The 23,679-nt window shown below is 41.8% G+C and overlaps 1 protein-coding gene across 1 annotated transcript in view; it reads right to left on the bottom strand.

Moving 5' to 3' along the window:
* Positions 1-11,582: 11,582 nt before the first annotated feature.
* LOC149460851 (uncharacterized) overlaps positions 11,583-23,679 on the bottom strand; it is a 122,317-nt gene continuing 110,220 nt past the window's right edge. Inside the window, exons 10-12 of the mRNA XM_089679192.1 lie at positions 13,174-13,239; positions 12,103-12,180; positions 11,583-11,769 (exon numbers count right to left, since the gene is read on the bottom strand). Coding sequence (XP_089535318.1) covers positions 12,107-12,180; positions 13,174-13,239 — 140 coding nt within the window. The 3' untranslated portion in view covers positions 11,583-11,769; positions 12,103-12,106. The remainder of the gene's footprint in view (positions 11,770-12,102; positions 12,181-13,173; positions 13,240-23,679) is intronic.

Below are 23,679 nucleotides of genomic sequence, written 5' to 3'. Positions count from 1 at the left end.
ATTTTCACAGTTTTTTTCACTAATTATTTGTCACTTAATTAAGCACTGCACTTTATGTATATATTGCTTATTGCCTGGTATTGGAGTTTTTGTATTCAGCTGCTATATGTTTACACTTCATTTTGATTATTTACTACAATTTTCATTTGCACAGGTTTATATATATTTAATTGTAATTCTTTATTGCTATTAAATAGCATAAACTGGCTTACATGAACTATTTGGAAGCAGCCTACATTTCAGAATGCCCTGCATTGGACAAAAAGTGGAACTTAACTATATCTGAGCACCACAAACTGAAAACACTATTTAATATTCAAAGCAAACCTGCCCATCCAACACATTGTGAAAAACACCCCTAGCATTTCTAGCTGCAGCCATCTTGAGTAAGGGCAGATGATTTATGTAGTATTTACTTCCTGGAATCCATCTGACTGTAGCTCAGCCATGCAGACAAGAGTGTGTGCTCATCTGAGAAAGCCCCTCCCCCTTCCTCCTGGTATGTACAACATCATTTTGGTCTAGGCCAAAAATCAAGCAGCAACTGAAGAAAAGTACTTTTACTTTTAATAAGTTTAAAACAAGTAAACATATTATACGATCCTATCTATTCAGTCAGCCTAGTAGCATAAGAATTAAAAATAGTTAATGTTGATTGAGAAAGTTTAGATCCACTTAAAGTACTTTAGTCTCTGCAGTGAGATTGCAACCTCAAACCTTTGAAACCGAGCCCAACCCCTGAAAAATAACCCCACATCATAAGCCCCCCTCCTCCAAACTTTACACTTGGCATAATGCAGTCAGGCAAGTACTGTTCTCCTGGCAACCGTTAAACCCAGGCACATCCATCAGATTGGCAGACAGAGAAGCGTGATTCGTCACTCCAGAGAACACACCTCCACTGCTCTAGAGTCCAGTGGTGGTGTGCTGTACACTAGTGCATCCAGCACTTTGCATTGTACTTGGAGATGTAAGGCTTGAATGCAGCTGGTAGGCCATGGAAACCCATTCCATGAAGCTCTCTACGCACTGTTGTGCAAATCTGAAGGCCATATGAAGTTTGGAGGTCTTTAGCTATCAACTCTGCAGACAGTTGTGACTTCTGCGCACTGTGCGCTTCAGTATGTGCTGACTCTGTCATTTTACGTGGCCTACCACTTCCTGGCTGAGTTTCTGTTGTTCCCAGTTGCTTCCACTTTGTTACAATATCACTATCAGTAGACCGTGGAATATTTAGTAGCAAGGAAATTTCATGGATGTACGTATTGCACAGGTGGCAACCTATCATGGTACCACGCTTGAATTCACTGGGCTCCCAAGAATGACCCATTCTTTCACAAATGTTAGAAATTAGAAGCAGTCTGCATGCCTAGGTGCTTGATTTTATACACCTGTGGTCATGGAGGTAATTGGAACACTGTTTGGCAATATAGTCTATGTACCTGTTGTACCATGTACTTTTATGAAAAAGTATCCTGTTTTTTTGGATTGCTTCCTTTGTGTGAAATCCTTGGTGTTCCTGCCAGTTCCTCTAAGGAGAAAGGACAAAGATCATAGGGTGCTCTGCATCAATAAGCTCTGCAGGATGCAGGTACTCTTGGACACCATTAGGGAGGAGAGAAAGAGTAGGAACCAAGAGGACACTAGAGCTACTCTTCATAAGTGGAAGCAGACTCTGACAAAGGATAAACAACAGGAAAGGTGCTTTTAAGTGCAGTATTGAAAGCAGTTTATTAGGACAAGGATAAAAAAACACTTTCTCATAAGACACAGGCTCATCAATAACCTAGCTCCAAGAACTGCCTATCTCGGAAGTGCGGCGGCCATCTTGCCTGTGCATTCCACCCTCCTCCTCCACCCCTCCCACCTAAATTTTTGGGCAAACAATAGAGAATAACAAAGAGTGGATGGTTACATGACCAGTATTGTACTTGAAGAAAATAATTTAAAATGAAAAAAAAAAAAAAAAAAAAAAAATTTTGTAATCACTTCAATACCTGGCACTTTTACCCCCTGCCCAGACAAATTTTCGGCTTTCAGTGTTGTCGCACTTTGAATGAATAACAATTGTGCGGTCATGCAACATTGTACCCATAAAAAAAAAATTTCATATTTTTCACACAAATAGAGCTTTTTTTGTTGGTATTTAATCACCACTGAGCTTTCTATTTTTTTCTAACTAAAAAAAACAAAACTTGAAAAAAAATACGTATTTTTCTTTGTTTCTATTACAACATTTTGCAAATAAATAACATTTCTTCATATATTTAGGTCAAAATGTATTCTGCTACATTTCTTCAATGAAAATACCCCAAATTAGTGTATATTATTTGGTCTGCAGGAAAGTTATTGAGTACACAATCCATCTGACAATCGATCAGTCCTGATGTACTGACGGTCTATCTAATTTCTTAAGGCCCAAAAATGTCATGATAGTATAAATACTCCCCAAATTACCCATTTTTGGAAAATAGACAATCCAAGGTATTTAGTAAGAAGCATGGTGAGTTTTTTGAAAATTTTAATTTTTTGTTACAATTATTTGGAAAATGTAGAAATAAAAAAAAAAACACAATTTTTTTTTTTTTTTACATATTGTCACCAGTCCAATACAGCGATATTATATAACTGACGTGGCGGTGATCAGGGACACTGCCTGGTGACAGTATGTAAAAAAATTTAAATTATTTTCTTATTACTTTATTTTTTTTTTTATAACACACTGTGACCAAAGCAATACAATGTTAGCATAGTAACATTAAACTACTTTGGGCAAGCGATTAGGATTTTTTTTTCTTTCCACATTATGATTGCTAATAATGTATTTGACACGTTGCCGTCACTATAGCGGACTGATGGCCGGGTGGTCCTCTTCTCCCTGTGACTGGGCATCATATGACGTCCTGTGGATTGCGCTGTACATGTGCGCCCCCCAAGGCGCGCAGCGCGGCTGTTCCTATCAGGCTGTGTTCCTCGGACACAGCGCTTCCCAGCTGGAGGTAAAGAGCCACTGAAATTGGCTTTTTACCACATGATAGTCTGTGACCTGTCACAGCCGATCATAAGTGTCAACACAATCGGCTGTGACCTGTCACAGCCGATCATAAGTGGAAACACACAGTGATCACTCACTGTTACTATCTTGTCCTCCTCACACACCGATCTTGTGTTAGGAGGAGAACCTAGGAAAAGTGAGTTTTTCAAACCCTTTCACTGCTGTGCACCACACTGCCCCTAATAAAGAGTCCTTGTCGGTGCCACCTGTGGATCTGTCAGATCAGCCCATCAGTGAATCTGTCAGTGGACCCATCAGTGGATTTGTCAGTGCTGCCATCAGTGGATCTGTCAGTGCCGCCATCAGTGCATCTGTCAGTACAGCCCATCAGTGGATCTGTCAGTGCCGCCATCAGTGGACCTGTCAGTGCAGCCCATCAGTACACTTGTCAGTGCAGCCCATCAGTATACTTCTCAGTGCAGCCCATCAGTGTATTTATCAGTGTACCTGTCCATGCATTCATCAGTGCAGCTCATCGGTGTACCTGTCACAACAGCCACCACACCACAGGTATCATCATATTCAGGACAAGTAGCAGAATGTATTTTGGGGTGTAATTCTTGGTATGTACATGCTGTGTGCTAGAAATATCTCATAAAAATATGTTTTCAATTTCTTTGCACATTTTTCAAAAACTTGTGGAATAAAATTACATGTTCAAAAGACTCATTATGCCTCATAGAATATACGTTGGGGTGTTTGCTTTCCAAAATTGGGTCATTTTGTGGGTAATTCCATTGTCCTGGTGCTCCAGGGCCTTCAAAAATGTGATAGGTAGTCAGAAAATTAAAAGTGTAATTTTTGCCCCTAGAGCACCTGATGGTGCTTCTTGGATCTTGTGCCTCTGTATGTGGCCAGGCTGTGAAAAAGTTTCACACATGTGGTATCACCATACAATTGCAAGTATGCATATGCCATGTGTGAGAAATAACTTAATATGACAATTTTGTGTTTAAAAAAAAAAAAATAATTTCTTCATTTTCCCAAGAATTGATGGAAAAAATGACAACTTCAGAAAAGGTCACCATGCCTCTTACTAAATAGCTTGGTCTGTCTACTTTCCAAAAAGGGGTCATGCGGTGGTACTTGTACTTTCCTGGGATGATAGGGCCTCAAGAAATGAGATAGGCCATCAGTACAGCAGGTGTGAACCATTTTCAATGATTGGTAGTATAGCTAGGTAGACTCTATAACTTTCACACAGACTAAATAATATTCCCTGATTTGGGTTATTTTTACCAAAGAAATGTAGCAGTAAAAATTTTGGCCTAAATTTATGAAGAAAATGTACTTATTTGCAAAATTTTGTAACAGAAACAAAAAAAAGATTTTTTTTTCATTTTCTCCCTTTATTCGTGTATTTTGCAAAAAATAAAAAACTCAGTTGTGATTTAGTACCACCAAAATAAAGCTCTATCTCTGTGAATAAAATGATAAAGTTTTGTCAAGGTATAGTGTTGCATGACTAATCATCATGAGTAATTGTCATTCAAAGTGCGAGAGCACTGAAAGCTGAAAATTGGTCTGGACAGGAAGGGGGTAAAAGTGCCCAGTATTGAAGTAGTTAATTGATATTTGCAATCATTATTACTGAATGAAACGCATTCAGTTTTTTGTTGTGATTAGCTGTGATTGAGCAAAGCTCATCACATGATACAGATGGGCTGTGATTGGCCCTTGCTGTACCATGTGACTGCTTTGACCAATCACAGCTAACAACACAATTGTGTGAAGCCATCCATTGTATACAATTGATATGTGATCTGTTGTGATTGGTCAAAGCGTTCACATGACACTGGCAACGGGCCGGTGTAGTGATATGTCATCGGCTATATCCCATGGACACAGCCGATGACAGATCGCGCCGCTGCGCGACCCCGCGGCCGTGTGAGCAGCCCCTTCTGACAGGACGTCATATGATGTCTAGTCACAAGGAGGAGTGTCCCGTCTGGCTGTCAATCTGCTATAGGCCGGGCGGGAAGGTGTTAATTTTTTTATTGTGGTATGTATGTTTTTCAGTGATGGATCAGTGGCTATTTATGAATGGCACTGGATAAATAGTCTTTGGGTTGGTCGATCTGCCTGGTGATCATTGTGTTCTGAGCTGTCATTAGACAGCTGGGCACACAAAGACACTGTACCCAGCTGATCTGAGGGACTGGGTGCCATGGGATCATTGTGGTTGGTCATCACAGTGATCAGATGGTACTATTTACAGCTCTGATCCATTTCCTTGCTCTCACAACAGGGAAGAAAAAATGTCAATACTTAATGGAAACTTAAAGTGGTTCTAAAGGCTCAGTTTTTTTTACCTTCATGCAATCTATGCATGAAGATAAAAAACCTTCTGTGTGCAGCAGCCTTCCCCTCCACATTCCTTTCCTGAGCCCCTTCCAATGCAGCAATGCTCACAATAGCCTCAGCTGTAAATGAGGAGCGGGGGGGGGACTGAAGTGTCTTATGGATGCTCCCAGCGGTGCCCCCAGGGCAAGCAGCTTTCTCTGGGGGCACTACTTGAGGGGAAGAGCCGGAGTGCTGGTGGGGGACCTGAAAAAAAGAGGGTTGGGGCAGCTGTGTGCAAAACTACTGCACAGAGCAGAAAAGTATGACATTTATTTGTTATGCCATCCCCTCTGAAGACGCGCGTGGCACGGAACGCGTAAGAAGGGGCCAATACGCCGTGATGTCACACCGCCCGAAGCTTCGTGAAGGTCCAGCGGCCACCTTACTATATGGATGAGCCCACCAAAGAGTTTTATCCATCCCAGTATCCAGAGGAGGGAGTCCCTGTAACACAGGCTGCAACACCCATCCATCCCTTAAAGGGGACCTCTGGCTGATTGAATTACCATACAACCCAGGAGTATTTGCTGTGCTGCACGCTACCCAGAGGGAGGTTATTCCTATGCCTGGCTTATCTCGCTTCCTTAAAGCGGACCTCTGAATGTATATTTACAGTCAGGTCCATAAATATTGGGACATCGACAAAATTCTAACTTTTTTGGCTCTATACACCACCACAATGGATTTGAAATGAAACAATCAAGATGTGCTTTAACTGCAGACTGTCAGCTTTAATTTGAGGGTATTTACATCCAAATCAGGTGAACGGTGTAGGAATTACAACAGTTTGCATATGTGCCTCCCACTTGTTAAGGGACCAAAAGTAATGGGACAGAATAATCATCCTAAATCAAACTTTCACTTTTTAATACTTGGTTGCAAATCCTTTGCAGTCAATTAGAGCCTGAAGTCTGGAACGTATAGACATCACCAGACGCTGGGTTTCATCCCTGGTGATGCTCTGCCAGGCCTCTACTGCAACTGTCTTCAGTTCCTGCTTGTTCTTGGGGCATTTTCCCTTCAGTTTTGTCTTCAGCAAGTGAAATGCATGCTCATTTTTCATCTGCTCTGTGCAGCGGCGTCCAATGAGTTCTGAAGCATTTGGCTGAATATGAGCAGATAATATTACCCGAAACACTTCAGAATTCATCCTGCTGCTTTTGTCAGCAGTCACATCATCAATAAATACAAGAGAACCAGTTCCATTGGCAGCCATACATGCCCACGCCATGGCACTACCACCACCATGCTTCACTGATGAGGTGGTATGCTTAGGATCATGAGCAGTTCCTTTCCTTCTCCATACTCTTCTCTTCCCATCACTCTGGTACAAGTTGATCTTGTTCTCATCTGTCCATAGGATGTTGTTCCAGAACTGTGAAGGCTTTTTTAGATGTCGTTTGGCAAACTCTAATCTGGCCTTCCTGTTTTTGAGGCTCACCAATGGTTTACATCTTGTGGTGAACCCTCTATATTCACTCTGGTGAAGTCTTCTCTTGACTGTTGACTTTGACACACATACACCTACCTCCTGGAGAGTGTTCTTGATCTGGCCAACTGTTGTGAAGGGTGTTTTATTCACCGGGGAAAGAATTCTTCCACCACAGTTGTTTTCCGTGGTCTTCCGGGTCTTTTGGTGTTGCTGAGCTCACCGGTGCATTCCTTCTTTTTAAGAATGTTCCAAACAGTTGTTTTGGCCTTGCCTAATGTTTTTGCTATCTCTCTGATGAATTTGTTTTGTTTTTTCAGCCTAATGATGGCTTGCTTCACTGATAGTGACAGCTCTTTGGATCTCATCTTGAGAGTTGACAGCAACAGATTCCAAATGCAAATAGCACACTTGAAATGAACTCTGGACCTTTTATCTGCTCATTGTAATTGGGATAACGAGGGAATAACACACACCTGGCCATGGAACAGCTGAGAAGCCAAATGTCCCATTACTTTTGGTCCCTTAACAAGTGGGAGGCACATATGCAAACTGTTGTAATTCCTACACCGTTCACCTGATTTGGATGTAAATACCCTCAAATTAAAGCTGACAGTCTGCAGTTAAAGCACATCTTGTTTGTTTCATTTCAAATCCATTGTGGTGGTGTATAGAGCCAAAAATGTTAGAATTGTGTCGATGTCCCAATATTTATGGACCTGACTGTACATGCACATTTCCATTCTGCATCTGGTGAGTATGTAATTTTACTACACCTTCAAGCACAAGTACTGAAGCATCGCTGCAGTTGGCACTTTAAGCACTTGAACTTTTATTTATTTATCCTATTTATTATACCTGAGTTTTATATATTATATTTGGTCATACATACGGACATCTTTATATTTATTAGCGCTGCACTTGGATTTAAACAGCTTGCTCTTGCTGTCTGTGACTTCCTTGATACAGGAGTCCAAATAATCCCCAAAAAGGCAACCTCCTCCAAAAGTGATGCATTCCAGGCAGTTTTTACAGTCCAGTACCATAAGACAGTGCTTGAGCCAGATGAGCCTGAGCATTTGAAGAGATAGCAGTCCAATCCTGGACTTCTGTTGGAGGGCACCTCATAATCCCTCTAATACCAAGGGTCAGCTGAGGCAATGTAGAACACCAAGTCAGTAAGGATGGAAACAGGGTCATGTGTCATACGCCTGTAGCAAACAACCAGGGTTTCACAGATTACCAAGAAATCAATAGTAGCTTGCATTGTTACATCAAGTAATGCAAAGGAGGCATTGAGGAGAGATTAAAGCCTCTTGTCAACTGAGTCCTTTAAAACTGACACGTCCTAAACTGGGACTGTGAGAGAATTACTGGGGCAGACAATGGTGGGATCCACTGAAGGTACCGAGCATTTCTTGATGAAGGCCTCCTGCATCAGGTATTGCTGAGCAAAATGCTTGGGGGAGAGGTTTACCTTTCCAGGATGAGGCCAGTTACCTCTGTGTGTCTTCCATCTCAGAGTGTATAAAGGAAGGATTTAGGCAGCCTAGGGACCTAGTTAAAGCCCATGCTTTTGACCTTGGGGCAAATGGTCATCAGAGGCTTCAACTTTGAAGGCCAAGTTCCTTAAAAAAAAAACCAAATGAACATACTGTATTTTTGCAGGTAAAAATGTGCATTTCTTTTTCTGGAACCTGCAAAACATTGCACCTATGCTTAGCAGATCGCTTGTGCAAAGTCAGGTTCCTTCAGATTTTCAGTATACAGTCATGGCCAAAAATATTACCACCCCTGCATTTCTGTCAGATAACGCACAAATACCCAGAGAATTGTTGCAATTACAAATGTTTAGGCATTCTCATGTTTATTTCTTTTGTTTGTATAGGTATGACACAAAAATAGTGGAGAAACAAAAAGCCAAATCTGACACATTCCATGCAAAACTCCACAAATGGACTGGACAAAATTATTGGCAACTTCTCAAAATTGTAAGAAATAATTGCATTCCAAGTTTGTGATGCTCCTTAATTTGTAATTAAGTTCACCTGTATCAATTAACAGGTGCTGACAATTTAGAAATCACACCGACAACCAGTTAAAATGGTGAAAAATTTACTTAACCTGTTGTGTTGTGTGTGTCACATGGAGCAAAGTACAGCAAAGAACTGTCTGAAGATTTTAGAACAAAAATTGTGGAAAAGCATGGACAATCTTAAGGTTACAAGTCCATCTCCAGAGATCGTAATGTTCCTGTGTCCACTGTGGGCAATATTGTCAAGAAGTTTACAGCCCATGGCACCATAGCTAATCTCCCTGGACGTGGGAGAAAGAGAAAAATTGGTCAAAGATTGCAGCGAAGGATTGTTCAAACGATGGCAAAAGAACCTCGATCAACGTCCAGACAAATTCAAGCTGACCTTCAGGCACAGGGTACAACTGTGTCAGTTCGCACTAGATGTTGAAATCTGAATGAAAAGGGACACTCTGGCAAGAGCCCAGGAGGGCCCCACTGCTGACACAGATACATAAAAAAAAGCCACATTGGAGTTTGCCAAAACTTACCTGAGGAAGCCAAAATCCTTTTGGGAGAATGTGCTGTGGACAGATGAAACAAAATAAAGATTTTTGGTAAAGCCCATCATTCTACTGTTTTCTGAAAAAGCAATGAGGCCTTTAAAAAAAAAAAAAAAAGAATACAGTCCCTACAGTCAAGCAAAGTGGAGGTTCACTGATGTTTTGGGGTTGCTTTTCTGTTTCAGGCACTGGATGTCTTTATGTCATGTGCATGGCATTACGAAATGTGAAGACTACTAAAAGAATTCTGGGGTGCAATGTAGGGCCCAGTGTCAGAATGTTCGGTCTCTGTCAAAAGGTCATGGGTCTTACAGCAGAACAATGACCCAAAGCACACCAAAAAGCAGCCAGAAATGGTTTCAGACATAGCGCTGAAGAGTACAGAACTGGCCAGAAATGAGGCCAGATCTCAATCCCATAGAGAAACTGTGGAGGGATCTTAAAACAGCAGTTAGGAAAAAGAACCCTTCCAATCTGAGAGACCTGGAGTAGCTGATAAAAGAGTGGTCCAAAATTACAGTAGAGAGGTGTAAGAAACGTATTGATGGTTACAGGAAGCAACTGATTTCAGTTATTATTTCCAAGATGTTCTACCAGATATTAAATTGAGGGTGCCAATAATTTTGTCCAGTCAATTTTCGGAGTTTTGCATGGAATGTGTAAGATTTGGCTTTTTCTTTCTCCACTCTTCTGTGTCATACCAATGCGCAAAAAAAAAATAAACGTGAGAATGCCTAAACATTGGTAATTGCAACAATTTTCAGGGCGAAGTGGTGTATTATCTGACAGAAATGCAAGGGTGCTGATATTTTCAGCCATGACTGTATATTCCCAAAATATCAGTGCACTAGGACTTAAAAATCCCTTAAGCAGTAAAAGCTAACCCCAGCTGCTAGATTACCTCTGCTCCCTAGCAGGAAGATACAGTATGTACTTTCAACAAGCAGCACTTAGAAAATGTAATTTGTCCTTAAAAGTACACCAAAATGTTTACACAATGGTCTTCACTAATTGAAATGAGAGCCTTTTCATTCTTGAATCAGAATAAAGTACTGTCTCTGTTTCTCATCTTATTTGATGAAGACCATTGTGAGAACATTTTGATGACCGTATGAAGACAATTGACATTTACTAAGTGCTGGTTGTTGAAAGATTCTCAGTATAGCTGCCTGCCCATTCCTCCCATATAGTCAGAAAGTTACTGGAGAGCAGGAAGATTAATGAAATATGTGAGCGCTCACCAGCACCTTCGCAGTTTGAGAACTACAAGTCATCTGCCTCAGCAGCAGTTGTAGTTCATTCACAGATCGATGTGAACGAATGATGCAGCCATGGGGAGGAGCCCCGTGCAGCCACGTTCTTTTTAAATTGTGACAGCAGGTGTAGGGGAACTCTGTCACCAGTCAAGTAACAGTCAAAACTGAAAGTGACACCCAGCCCCTTAACTCTAGACATGTGTGCATCCGCTGAAGACCCCAGGGGTGCAATTGGACAGGCCTATTGCTTGCATGAAACAGGCATGGCAGCCGCAATAGGATGCAACATGTGGGCAAAAATGGCACTCGCTGCAAAGAGGCATACAGCAGGCACCTGCAACCAAAGGGGCGCATGCTAGACTTCCCAAACATCTGCTCTCCCTATCCCAAGGAACCCCAAAGGGGGAAAAGTGTTAGGGAACCTTTGCTGCTGCCCAAAAGAGCAGGGATCTGCACACAGGGGACACCCAGGCACAAGGCTTAAAAGGGCAAGCCCATACTTACCACCCTAAGGACTGAGAGTCACAGATGTTTAAGTTAATATTTTGGACCCAGCTTCACCCACTTTAGATGGCCGTATGCTCAAGGAGTCATCAGGGACACGGAACACTACTGCTCTGGACCTGTAAGCACCCTGCGGCCGACCACATGATGTACATAGTAAAAAGGGGAGAGCCTAAAGCAGGGTCCAGTGCCAAAGACACATTATAGTCTGGCCCCACTTCTTTTCTCCTTTATTGAGGCCAGGCAAGATCCCTGTAGCATGCCCAGGGCACTGATCTGGAAGGTGTGCATGCAGTCTGAGTGACTGGTAAGCAGCTGGCTACTTTAAAGTAGAAATTCACCAGTTGTCTATTAATATGTCTGTGTACAATTAAGAAATTATCTTTTATTCATAATTATAAAAAAAACATGAAGGGGCTCAGGGCATGCAACAGTTTTATTAACATTTTAACGGTATGAACAAAATACATCAAGTGAAGTCAAACCACTAACAATCATGACAAACATTCATGTATAATTTGAACATAAAACAAACGCGTAAATAGAAAGACAAAGACTGGTTTTCTAGCTTTACTTGGCACAGCAATTCTGCTTATCGGTTTACCCTAAAAGGCAAAAGAATAAAAATGCATTTATGGTTGGATTCCTAAAAAAATTGTATGTATATATTTAGTACTAAAAAAATAGGATGGCCATAGACACCGCTAACCTTTTACTTCAGGTAGTTCAGGTGACAATCAGGCTGCACATAAACTAACAACTATTAAAGCCGATAGGGGACCTGTTTGGAAATCATCTTTTGATACCCCATTGTTCCTGTTTGCAGAACAAAAAAGTTGTTTCAAGGGCCAAAGTGCAAGCACACTTAGGTGTGCCTGTATATGTAGACAACATGATAAAGCACATGAACAATATTTTTTAAAAAGTTACATTTTTACCTGTTTACTCAACTGAATCTGGTCTTGCTTCATTTGCAATATTGTTCTTAAGGATTTTGTTCTTTCTGTTTGATGTGTTTGAGTATGAAAAATGTGCTAACTGTGATTAATTGCAGCAACACAGATTACTACACAAATGTTATTTCTTATTAATTACACAAAAGCAGGGTTAAACCATCACTGAAACTGCTGGTAAGATTCTTCAAGTGTGCTGTCGTATCTTTGAAAAAGAGCCTGCTATCAATGTATTCACTGATATACAGTATACAGGTATATAATATATTTTACTGAAAAACAAGATAGTATACAAAATAGACAAAAATAGCAGCAGCAAAACAAAAGGAAATACAAATAAAAAAAAAGTACTTAAGTCTTGTGGTCTTTGGGTTCAGGCAGAGTTCCGCAATGATTCTCAGTATGCCTGCATAACTTTGATGGAAAATGGAGCTGAGCTTTCTGTGGCCCCTGAAAAGGGTGCTTGCATAAATTATATAACTGTTCGAAAGGTCTTAGGAGTGATCAAGGGAGTGACCAAATTTTGTATAGCACCCACTACCTCAAAGTGTCTAAATGCATCTATATTTTCATATGTCCACAATTTACAACCCAATTGCTGGTATAATGCCATTAAACCCATGCAACCAGCTAATTAAAGGTCTGCAGAATCCCACCAACTTAGCCTTGTAGAATTCCTCACTGACAAGGCTGGAGATTCTGATTAAGCAAAATGTATGTTTCTTTGAAGCCAAATAAAGCAGTTTTGTTTGTGTTTGCTCATTTGTGTTCTGCTAGGGAGGGGGTCACTGGCTGGGGCTGGTTGTAATGAGACACACAACCCTAAATTGAATATATAGTGTGGCAGAGCTGTGAATACTCGGGTTAATGCCCTGTTAACCATTCCATTTTTTGTATACAGCCATTTATATGCACAATTATCCTTAAAATAGGCAGTTCCTAAAATCCAATTCTGAAGGTTTGAATGCACAAGGCACAAATATGTGTTTATCTAAAGAACCCAGTGGACTGACAGATCATTTGCTTTAGTTGGTAAATAACTCTCTACTGACTTACCACAATTGTTGGTCTTTTCAATCTCATTTGAAAGAGAGGTAATATCCATACTTTGGCACTCACAATCTGTGTAGAAACAGTGTGCTTGAAATGAGCAATATTAATTTCTAATATCTCGCAAAATGTCTAAACAAAATTATTTTTGTCACATAAAAAAGCATCTTCATTTATCAATTTGTGTATATCCTCCCCAAAGTGTTGGACAAGTGCAGTTGGAAGTGCGTATGCACAATGTTGTGCTTTGAAGCCTAGAATTTATGTGATTATTCAAATACAGTGCCTTGAAAAAGTATTCATACCCCTTGAAATTTTCCACATTTTGTCATGTTACAACCAAAAATGTAAATGTATTTTATTGGGGTTTTATGTGATAGACCAACACAAAGTGGCACCGAATTGTGAAGTGGAAGGAAAATGATTAAAGTTTTTCAACATTTTTTACAAATAAATATCTGAAAATTGTGGCGTGCATTTGTATTCAGCCCCCTTTACTCTGATATCCCTAACTAAAATCTAGTGGAGCCAATTGCCTTCAGAAGTCACCTAATTAGTAGAGAACATTAGTGAACAAACAGCATCACGAAGGGCAAGAAACATACCACACAGGTCAGGGATAAAGTTGTGGAGAAGTTTAAAGCAGGGTTAAGTTATAAAAAAATATCCCAAGCTTTGAACATCTCACGGAGCACTATTCAATCCACCATCCGAAAATGAAAAGAGTATGGCACAACTGCAAACCTACCAAGACATGGCCATCCACCTAAACTGACAAGTCGGGCAAAGAGCATTAATCAGAGAAGCAGCCAAGAGGCCCATGGAAACTCTGGAAGAGCTTCAGAGATCCACAGCTCAAGTGGGAGAATCTGTCCACAGGACAACTATTAGTTGTGCACTCCACAAATCTGGCCTTTATGGAAGAGTGGCAAGAAGAAATTAATTGCTGAAAGAAAGCCATAAGAAGTCCTGTTTGTAGTTTGCGAGAAGCTATGTGGGGGACACAGCAAACATGTGGAAGAAGGTGCTCAGGTCAGATGAGACAAAAATTGAACTTTTTGGCTTATAAGCAAAATGCTATGTGTGGCGGAAAACTAACACTACACACCATTCCCACCGTGAAACATGGTGGTGACAGCATCATGTTGTGGGGATGCTTTTCTTCAGCAGGGACAGGGAAGCTGGTCATAGTTGATGGGACGATGAATGGAGCCAAATACAGGGCAATCTTAGAAGAAAACCTGTTAGTCTGAAAAAGATTTGAGACTGGGGTAGAGGTTCACCTTCCAGCAGGACAATGACCCTAAACATACAGCCAGAGCTACAATGGAATGGTTTAGATCAGTGGTTCTCAACCTTTCTAATGCCACGACCCTTTAACACCGTTCTTTATGTTGTAGTGACCCCCAACCATAAAATTATTTACCCAGTAATTATAATTCATGAAGTGTCGTTTTTACCTCCAATACTGCTTCTTTCAAACATAGTAGCTGCTTTTAACAGAGTAGCTGCTTTCAACACAGCAGCTGCTTTCTACACAGTAGCTGCTCTTTACACATCGGAAATATGTTTTCCGATGGTCTTAGGCGACCCCTGTGAAAAGGTTGTTCGACCCCCAAAGGGGTCACGACCCACAGGTTGAGAACCACTGGTTTAGATCAAAGCATAGTCATGCGTTAGAATGGTCCAGTCAAAGTCCAGATCTAAATCCAATTGGGAATCTGAGGCAAGACTTGAAAATTGCTATTAACAGCCGTTCTCCATCCAATCTGACAGAGCTTGAGCTATTTTGCAAATAAGAATGGGCAAAAATGTCACTCTCTAGATGTGCAAAGCTGGTAATGACATACCCAAAAAGATTTGCATCTGTAATTGAAGCAAAAGGTGGTTCTACACAGTATTGACTCAGGTGGGCTGAATACAAATGCACGCCACACTTTTTAGTCATTTATTTGTAAAACATTTTGAACACCATTTATCATTTTCCTTCCACTTCACAATTATGTGCCACTTTGTGTTGGTCTATCACATAAAATCTCAATAAAATACATTTATGTTTTTGGTTGTAACATGACAAAATGTGGAAAATTTCAAGGGGTATGAATACTTTTTCAAGGTACTGTAAATAATAATGGTTTCCTCTAAGTACTAAACAGAAATGGACTTAATTTTACTGGTGTGCAAGAGATATTTATCCAAGAAAGATTAAATGGGATTAGCCCAGAATTTTTCTGCTATGATTCACCATCTGTATTAGGCAACATCCACAGGGCAAATCTTGTAAGTCTGAATCTTGCCAGGGTGCCAATCTACTGGTATTGTAGCAAGTATTTTTCAACTGAAATTTTTATGTGAATGTTTTTGACAAAATGAAATAAATAACAGGAGTACATTCATTCACATGCCAACAATTGCTATGCCTGGTGCTTAAAACAGGATTTTTATACTGTAAAATAATGTAAAATTTGTTTCTTGAAGTTAATCAAGGGATGCTGAATTCAGTTATTATGACGCAACTGGGTTATGCTGATACAGGAAGATTTGGAGACTAGTAAACAAAAAAGCCACTGACAAACAAGATATGACCCTTCCCATCTCCAGTATTTCTCCATTTTGTGGAAAAGCAGTGCATAGGCATAGATAACAAATACAGAGTGATGGAACCTGTGTCCTTTACTGAATTTTGGGGAAAATTGGATTTTTTTCTACATACTTACCTGTAAAATCCATTTCTTTGAGTACATCATGGGACACAGAGCAGACATGAACTCCAAGCAAGAGGGGAGGGAACTCTGTGTCCCGTAATGTACTCAAAGAAATTGATTTTACAGGTAAGTATGTAGAAAAAAATCCTATTTTCTTTATCGTACATCATGGGAAAGAGAGCAGGCCATAATCATTACTCTCTGAGATGTCCCAAGGCAATGCCTTTGAGGGGAGGGAGACACATATCACAGAAACACCGTCACCAGCCCAAAAGACCTATTCTACGGCTCATAACACACTGCGGCCAAAGATGGTATCCTCTATAACTCTTGACATCTAATTAGTAGAACTTTGTGAGTGTATGAACCAAAGATCATGTAGCTGCCTTGCAAACCTGAGCCATTGACACCTGATGGCAAACACCCCAAGATGCCCTCACACTCCTTGTAGAGTGCGCTCTCACCCAAAAGGGTGAGACCTTACCCTTCAAACCATAGGCCTGAATAATTAACTGGTGGATTTAGTGAAAAATAGTAGACCTGGATGCCGCCTGCCCTTCTAGCAACACAAACCAGGATTCCTGACCTGTGCCGCCAAATTCAAGTAAATCCTGAGCACCCAAACTACCTTCAGAGTATGCAGCGATCCTTCCTTTGCTGACTGTGGACTAGGAGAAAAGGAAGGCAAAACACTGTCCTGATTCAAGTGAAAATTAGAACCATTCTAGACATGAAAAATGGATGAGGACGCAACATCACTTTATCATGATGCAAGACCAAGAATGGCTCCCTACATGAAAGAGCCGCCAGCTCTGACACTCTTCTTGCTGAAGTGAAGAACCAAGGAAGTTACCTTCTAAGTCAAAGGACTTATAGAGTTTCCTGAATTGGTTCAAAAGGTGGCTTGTGAGGACAGCGAACACCAAGTTCAAATCCCAAGGATGCAAAGGTGCTGTTGCTGGGGCCAACCACGTTACTCCCTGCACGAAGTGTGAATCAATGGGTGAAAAACAGTCTCTGGGAACAAATGGATAGCGCCGAATTCTGACCCCTAATCGTATTTAGGGCCAATTCATCTCTACGGATGCCATAACCTAGCTTCACACAATGCATAGATAATTGGACCCAAGACCCCCTGATCCTTTCAGACCTGGGCTTCAATAGCCAAGCCTCTAATCCTAGCAATCGTGAGCAAGATACGTTATTGGACTCCAGACAAAAGGTCCTGGTGGACCGGGAGTGTTCAAGGAGCCTCCACTGCTAGATTCACTATGTCGGTGTACTTAATCCTTCTTCGGCTAGGCCAGACAACTACTATTATCAGTGTTACCTCCTCCCGGATCCTGCTCAAAGATGTGGCCATAGTTGAATTGGGGGAAGGCATAGATAAGGGAGAACTGGTCTTTAAGGTGTTACCAGTGTATCTACCCATATTGCCTGTGGGACTCTCGTTCTGGTCACAACCCATCTAACCTGTTGTGGAACCTGAAATCTGGTAGATCCACGTCTAGAGTTCCCCAACTCTGGCAGGCTGCCGAGAATGTCTCGGGATGCAGGGCCCACTTTCCCGGCATTAGCTGCTGACGACTGGGGAAATAAACCCCTGCCAGTATTCTAAACCTGGAATATGTACTGCTGACAGACATACAGACTGAATGTGGTTCACCTTTCCCTGAACCGCAGGACTCAAGGTGCCACCCTGGTGGTTGATATACTCGACTGCCGTGGCACTGTTGAACCAAACCCTTACCACAAGCTGTGCGATTGGTTCGTTCAATAATCCACAGCAAGGTGTACTGCCCGAAAGGTTCCCACAAAAACCACCAATTCAGACTCTACAATAGTCCGGGGACAAAGCCCACCATCAATCTAATGATTGGAGCTTCCTGATCCCGACAGACAGCATGTTCTTCTGGAGTGGAACTGCATGTAGGAAACTGCTTCAACGTAGATACATTTTCCTCTTGCAGAGATGTACCGAATTGTACCTCTTATATATCACTTTAAACTTAAAAGTGACTGCTCCCTGAGCAAAGAAGCATTAAGGTATTTTGAAATTGACACCCCCCTGTATATCCAGAAAGTCCAACACAGGGGCTAGGAGTTTTGTGAACACTTGGTGGGCTGTGGCCAGCCCAAAAGGGCAGTGCCTCAAAACAAAAATGGTGATTCTTTACTGCCCATTGCAGAAATCCTGATGAGAAAACCTTGAAAAAAGTTAGCACACGACAATATGCATCATTAAGGACTATGGACACCCAAAATGTATCTCTTGTAGAGAGGCCACCACTGATCAGACCGATCCCCTCTGAAACAAAAAGGACATCTAGACCTATGTCTAGTGCCTTAAGATCTAAGACAGACCTCACAGCCCCGTTTGGTTTTGGGCCCGTGAACTTTTAGAGTGTCTTACAATAATGCTCCAAGTGAAAATGCAAAGGCAAAAGCTTGATGACTCTATGATGAACCAGATGGCCCCAAGAGGCGTACCTAACCCATTCGGTTTTCTGCCGCTAATGGAGTAAGTCACTACAGTGACTGCCCCAGTATCCTCAGCTCAAGATACTTCTCAAAGCACAGCAGCATCAGACTGGAGGGGAAAAGTTTACAGCACCTGGCCCATCCAACTACTAAGCAGGGCTGACCCTGCTTAGCTTCCAAGTTCAGACAAGATCAGGCGCATTCAGGGCAATGTGGCCGCAGCCCTCTCCAGCCCTGCCACCAGGAATAGCTACAGTGCCAGACAAATGCAGTGGCCCAGATGAACCTGGCCCCACTGGTCCATTGTGTTTCCCTACCCCCCTCCACTGGACCAGAGGACGGTGTACCTGCCTCCCCACTGCCTAACCCTTCTGGGACCATTTAACTGTCTTCAGTTCCTGCTTGTTCTTGGGGCATTTTCCCTTCAGTTTTGTCTTCAGCAAGTGAAATGCATGCTCAATCTGATTCAGGTCAGGTGATTGACTTGGCCATTGCATAACATTCCACTTCTTTCCCTTAAAAAACTCTTTGGTTGCTTTTGCAGTCTGCTTTGGGTCATTGTCCATCTGCACTGTGAAGCGTTCAATGAGTTGTGAAGCATTTGGCTGAATATGAGCAGATAATATTCCCGAAACACTTCAGAATTCATCCTGCTGCTTTTGTCAGCAGTCACATCATCAATAAATACAAGAGAAGCAGTTCCATTGGCAGCCATACATGCCCACGCCATGACACTACCACCACCATGCTTCACTGATGAGGTGGTATGCTTAGGATCATGAGCAGTTCCTTTCCTTCTCCATACTCTTCTCTTCCCATCACTCGGGTACAAGTTGATCTCGGTCTCATCTGTCCATAGGATGTTGTTCCAGAACTGTGAAGGCTTTTTTAGATGTCATTTGGCAAACTCTAATCTGGCCTTCCTGTTTTTGAGGCTCACCAATGGTTTCCATCTTGTGGTGAACCCTCTGTATTCACTCTGGTGAAGTCTTCTCTTGATTGGTGACTTTGACACACATACACCTACCTCCTGGAGAGTGTTCTTGATCTGGCCAACTGTTGTGAAGGGTGTTTTCTTCACCAGGGAAAGAATTCTTCGCTCATCCACCACAGTTGTTTTCCGTGGTCTTCTGGTGTTGCTGAGCTCACCGGTGAGTTCCTTCTTTTTAAGAATGTTCCAAACAGTTGTTTTGGCCACGCCTAATGTTTTTGCTATCTCTCTGATGGGTTTATTTTGTTTTTTCAGCCTAATGATGGCTTGCTTCACTGATAGTGACAGCTCTTTGAATCGCATCTTGAGAGTTGACAGCAACAGATTCCAAATGCAAATAGCACACTTGAAATGAACTCTGGACCTTTTATCTGCTCATTGTAATTGGGATAATGAGGGAATAACACACACCTGGCCATGGAACAGCTGAGAAGCCAATTGTCCCATTACTTTTGGTCCCTTATCAAGTGAGAGGCACATATGCAAACTGTTGTAATTCCTACACCGTTCACCTGATTTGGATGTAAATACCCTCAAATTAAAGCTGACAGTCTGCAGTTAAAGCACATCTTGTTCGTTTCATTTCAAATCCATTGTGGTGGTGTATAGAGCCAAAAATGTTAGAATTGTGTCGATGTCCCAATATTTATGGACCTGACTGTATATATTGCCACCTAACTATGCAGTCCCGCAGGGATGCAGGACCATGTCATGTTGCTCTACAGCTACGCTGATCGCCGCCATCATTATTATAAAAATAAAGCCAGTATCTATATCACTATTTGTAAATGCTTTAACTTTCTCGTAAACCAATTAATTTGCACGCATTGGGATTTTTTTTTTAGCAAAGACTGTCACAGAATATATTTTCGCCTACATTTATGACAAAATTAGATTTTTACTCTACATGTTTAATAACAGAAAGTCCAAAATATGTTTTATTTTCTCAAAATTGTCTTTTTTTTATAGCGCATAAAAAAAAAACAAAAACGCACAGGCAATCAAATACCACCGAAAGAAAGCTAAATTTGTGTGAAAAAAGGACGTAAATTTAATTTGGGTGCAGCGTTGCATGACCATGAAATTGTCAGTTAAAGTAACAGCGCCGTAACGCAAACCACTTCTTTAACTGCTTCCTGACTGCCCTATAACAGAAATACTGTTACAGGGTGGCACAGGTGCACAAAATCATGTATATATATGTCATTCGCGCTCCCGTGGTTTTCACGCCCCTCCCAGATAGCGTCAGATTGCCCGTCAGTACACCAGTAATCACATTTAACCCCTTGATTGCCAGGAACACGCTTATGCACAATAAACCTCCATTGCTAGTATAGTGTCTGAATGGATCAATATCTTGGATCAGATCAGCACTAGCGTTCACATTAGTATAGTGTCCCCAAAACACAGCATTAGTGGGATCGGCACGTGCCAGCACCTGTGTTTAGCCCCTACGCTTACCCCCCCCCTTCTCCCCCAGCAAGTGCAGTGTCAGTAGGTCACTGTCACTTGATACATTGCACACAAAACCGCAGTGTTCGCAGAATCAGGCCTGATCTCTGCTGGCACTTGCCGGTAAATTTTGATGACTCTCATATGCAGCAGAGTGCCAGTACTAGTGCCACGCTGCCTTTTGGTGAACTGGTGAGCACCAGCAGCCTAGTACATCCTGGTCTTTCACATACTAGCACTGCAGAATCACTTGACGGGGCAAGTCCCATAAGTGTAGTACAAGATGGTGCGGTGGCGAGCACAAGTATTGTTCCACAATCACCAAGAATTTGCACACAGGCCCGTAAGGCCCTTAGTATCCTTCTGGATGTGCTTGCAAATCCCGATTGGCAGCCCACAAATTGTGCAGCACCCATACTTCCCCCATTCACTGCCTAACCTGGATTTCTGAGCTCTTAGTATTCCCCCCAGCCCGTGCCCCCTCCCCTGACTTCTCCATCAAGATCAATAACACAATCATCAGTCCCTCCCCTCATGCCAGGGTACTAGGTGTAATCCTAGACTCCCATCTGTCCTTTCAGCCCCAAATCCAATCACTGTCCAAATCTTGTAGACTTCACCTCCGCAACATTTCCAAGATACGCTCGTTCCTAACCTCGGTAACCACTAAGCAACTTATTCACTCCCTTGTTATATCTCGTTTTGACTATTGTGAATCCCTCCTCATTGGCCTACCGAATTGCAGGCTATCCCCTCTTCAGTCTATCATGAATGCTGCTGCCAAACATATCCACCTTACTAACCGTTCTGTATCTGCCACCCCTCTCTGCCAATCCCTCCACTGGCTTTCCATTGCCCAACGGATAAAATTCAAAACATTAACAATAACGTATAAAGCCATTTATAACTCTGCCTCAAATTACATCAACAATCTTGTCTCTAAATATCACCCAAACCGTACTCTCCGCTCCTCGCAAGACCTCCTGCTCTCTAGCTCCCTTGTCTCCTCCTCCCATGCTCGTCTCCAGAACTTTTCCAGAGCTACCCCATCATCTGGAACTCTCTACCCCAATTCATCAGACTATCGCCTACTCTGCTCACTTTTAGGCGATCTCTGAAAACCTATCTCTGCAGGGAAGCCTATCCTGCCTATCTTCTACTCTTTCAACCAGTCCATCCCCCACAGTTACTACCTTTTGTACCACTAGCCCCTCCCTCCTAGATTATAAGCTCCAAAAAACAGGGCCCAGCTTTCCCTCTTGTATTGAACTGTATTGTTCCTGTATTGTCTCCGTTATATTGTAAAGTGCTGAGCAAACTGTTGGCGCTATATAAATCCTGTATAATAATACTTCGGGTGGAAACAGCAAATTTAACTACTCCCCTTGATTTTTTGGAGCGGTTTTTCATGGAAGATCTGTATGTATTGATTGTGGATCAAAGCAATTTATATGCACAATTTATCACCGCCAACCCAAATTTAAACCTTGCCAGACCATTCGCATGGAAACCCATTACGGTTTCCGAATTTACATTTTTTTGGGGCCTAACCCTCAACATGGGCATTACTAAAAAAAATTTATTGCAGTTGTATTGGTCCACAGACCCGATTCATCATATGCCAGGCATAGATATGAGAGTATAATGTGTTTGATGTATTTTAACAACACACTCTGTTGTCCTCGGGGTGATCTGGAATTTGACAGGTTCCAAGAAATTCAGCCCCTCGTAAATCACCTTAACCAAAAATTTGCAGATGTCTACACTATCTAGCAAAAAAATCTGTGTTGATGAGTCCCTCATTAATTTTTCTGGCCGCCTTGCATTCAAACAATTTCTCCCCAGCAAGCGAGCTAGATATGGGGTCAAGATGTATAAGACCTGTGAGAGCGCAACAGGCTATACATATAAGTTTCGAATTTATGAGGGAAAAGATGGAGCCCCCCGCATGCCTACACTACATGAGGAGTAGTGGCAAGATAGTTTGGGACTTGGGAGTCATCCTTTTTCCATATGGAGTACCACTTATACAAGGACAATTTTTATTCAAGCGTGCCACTATTTAGACATTTGTACAATCTTTGAATTGGCGCATGTGGCACCGTGCGACGTAATGTGTGCCCACCATTAGAAGTGAATGGATGCAGGACGGTATATTCTAATGGTGGGCATACCACACGTTTTTTCTGGCAAATTTCTTCTCTTTTTTTCATTCAGCCCACAGGCTGCATAAAAAAAGAACATAGCATATATACCCAACAAGGACCAGCAACGTACTGGTACATCCCTGGACTTTGAATGGATGGTTATACCAGGATGATGCCTACAGCTGCAGGCATCATCCTGGTATCGTTTTTTTCAGCTGGCGATCAGCTTTCATGTAAAAGCAATCCTAGTGGCTAATTAGCTGCAGGATTGCTTTTACAAGCAGTGGGAGACGATGCCCTTCAGGCTTTTAAAGGGCTTTTTCCTCATTACAGTTCTGACTGCTTATCACAGTTTCGGAGGCCCTGAAATGCCAGTATAGCACCAAACCCCCCCCCCCAAATGACCCCTTTTTGGAAAGTAGACACCCCAAGGAATTTGATAAGAAGCATGGTGAGTATTTTTCATATCTCGTTTGTTGCCACAAGTTTTTGGAAAATGAAGAAAGAAAACAAAACATGTTTTTTCTTTTTTTTTATATTTGAAAACATTTTGAGAAAAAACGAGATCTGCAAAATACTCACCATGACTCTTAAATTCCTTGGGGTTTCTACTTTCCAAAAAGGGGTCATTTGCGGGGGGGTTTGGTGCTATCTTGGCATTTCATGGCCTCCAAAATTGTGATAGGTAGTGAGGAAGTGAAATGAGGAAGTTACGCACTTTCGGGCTTTCAAAGTG

The sequence above is a fragment of the Staurois parvus genome, unplaced genomic scaffold (genome assembly GCF_062004578.1).
Source record: "Staurois parvus isolate SC_StPar_1 unplaced genomic scaffold, SC_StPar_1.0 ptg000220l, whole genome shotgun sequence".
Classification (NCBI taxonomy): Eukaryota; Metazoa; Chordata; class Amphibia; order Anura; family Ranidae; genus Staurois; species Staurois parvus.
Note: the sequence above shows the minus strand (reverse complement) of the source record. Positions and strands in the feature narration are given on the sequence as shown.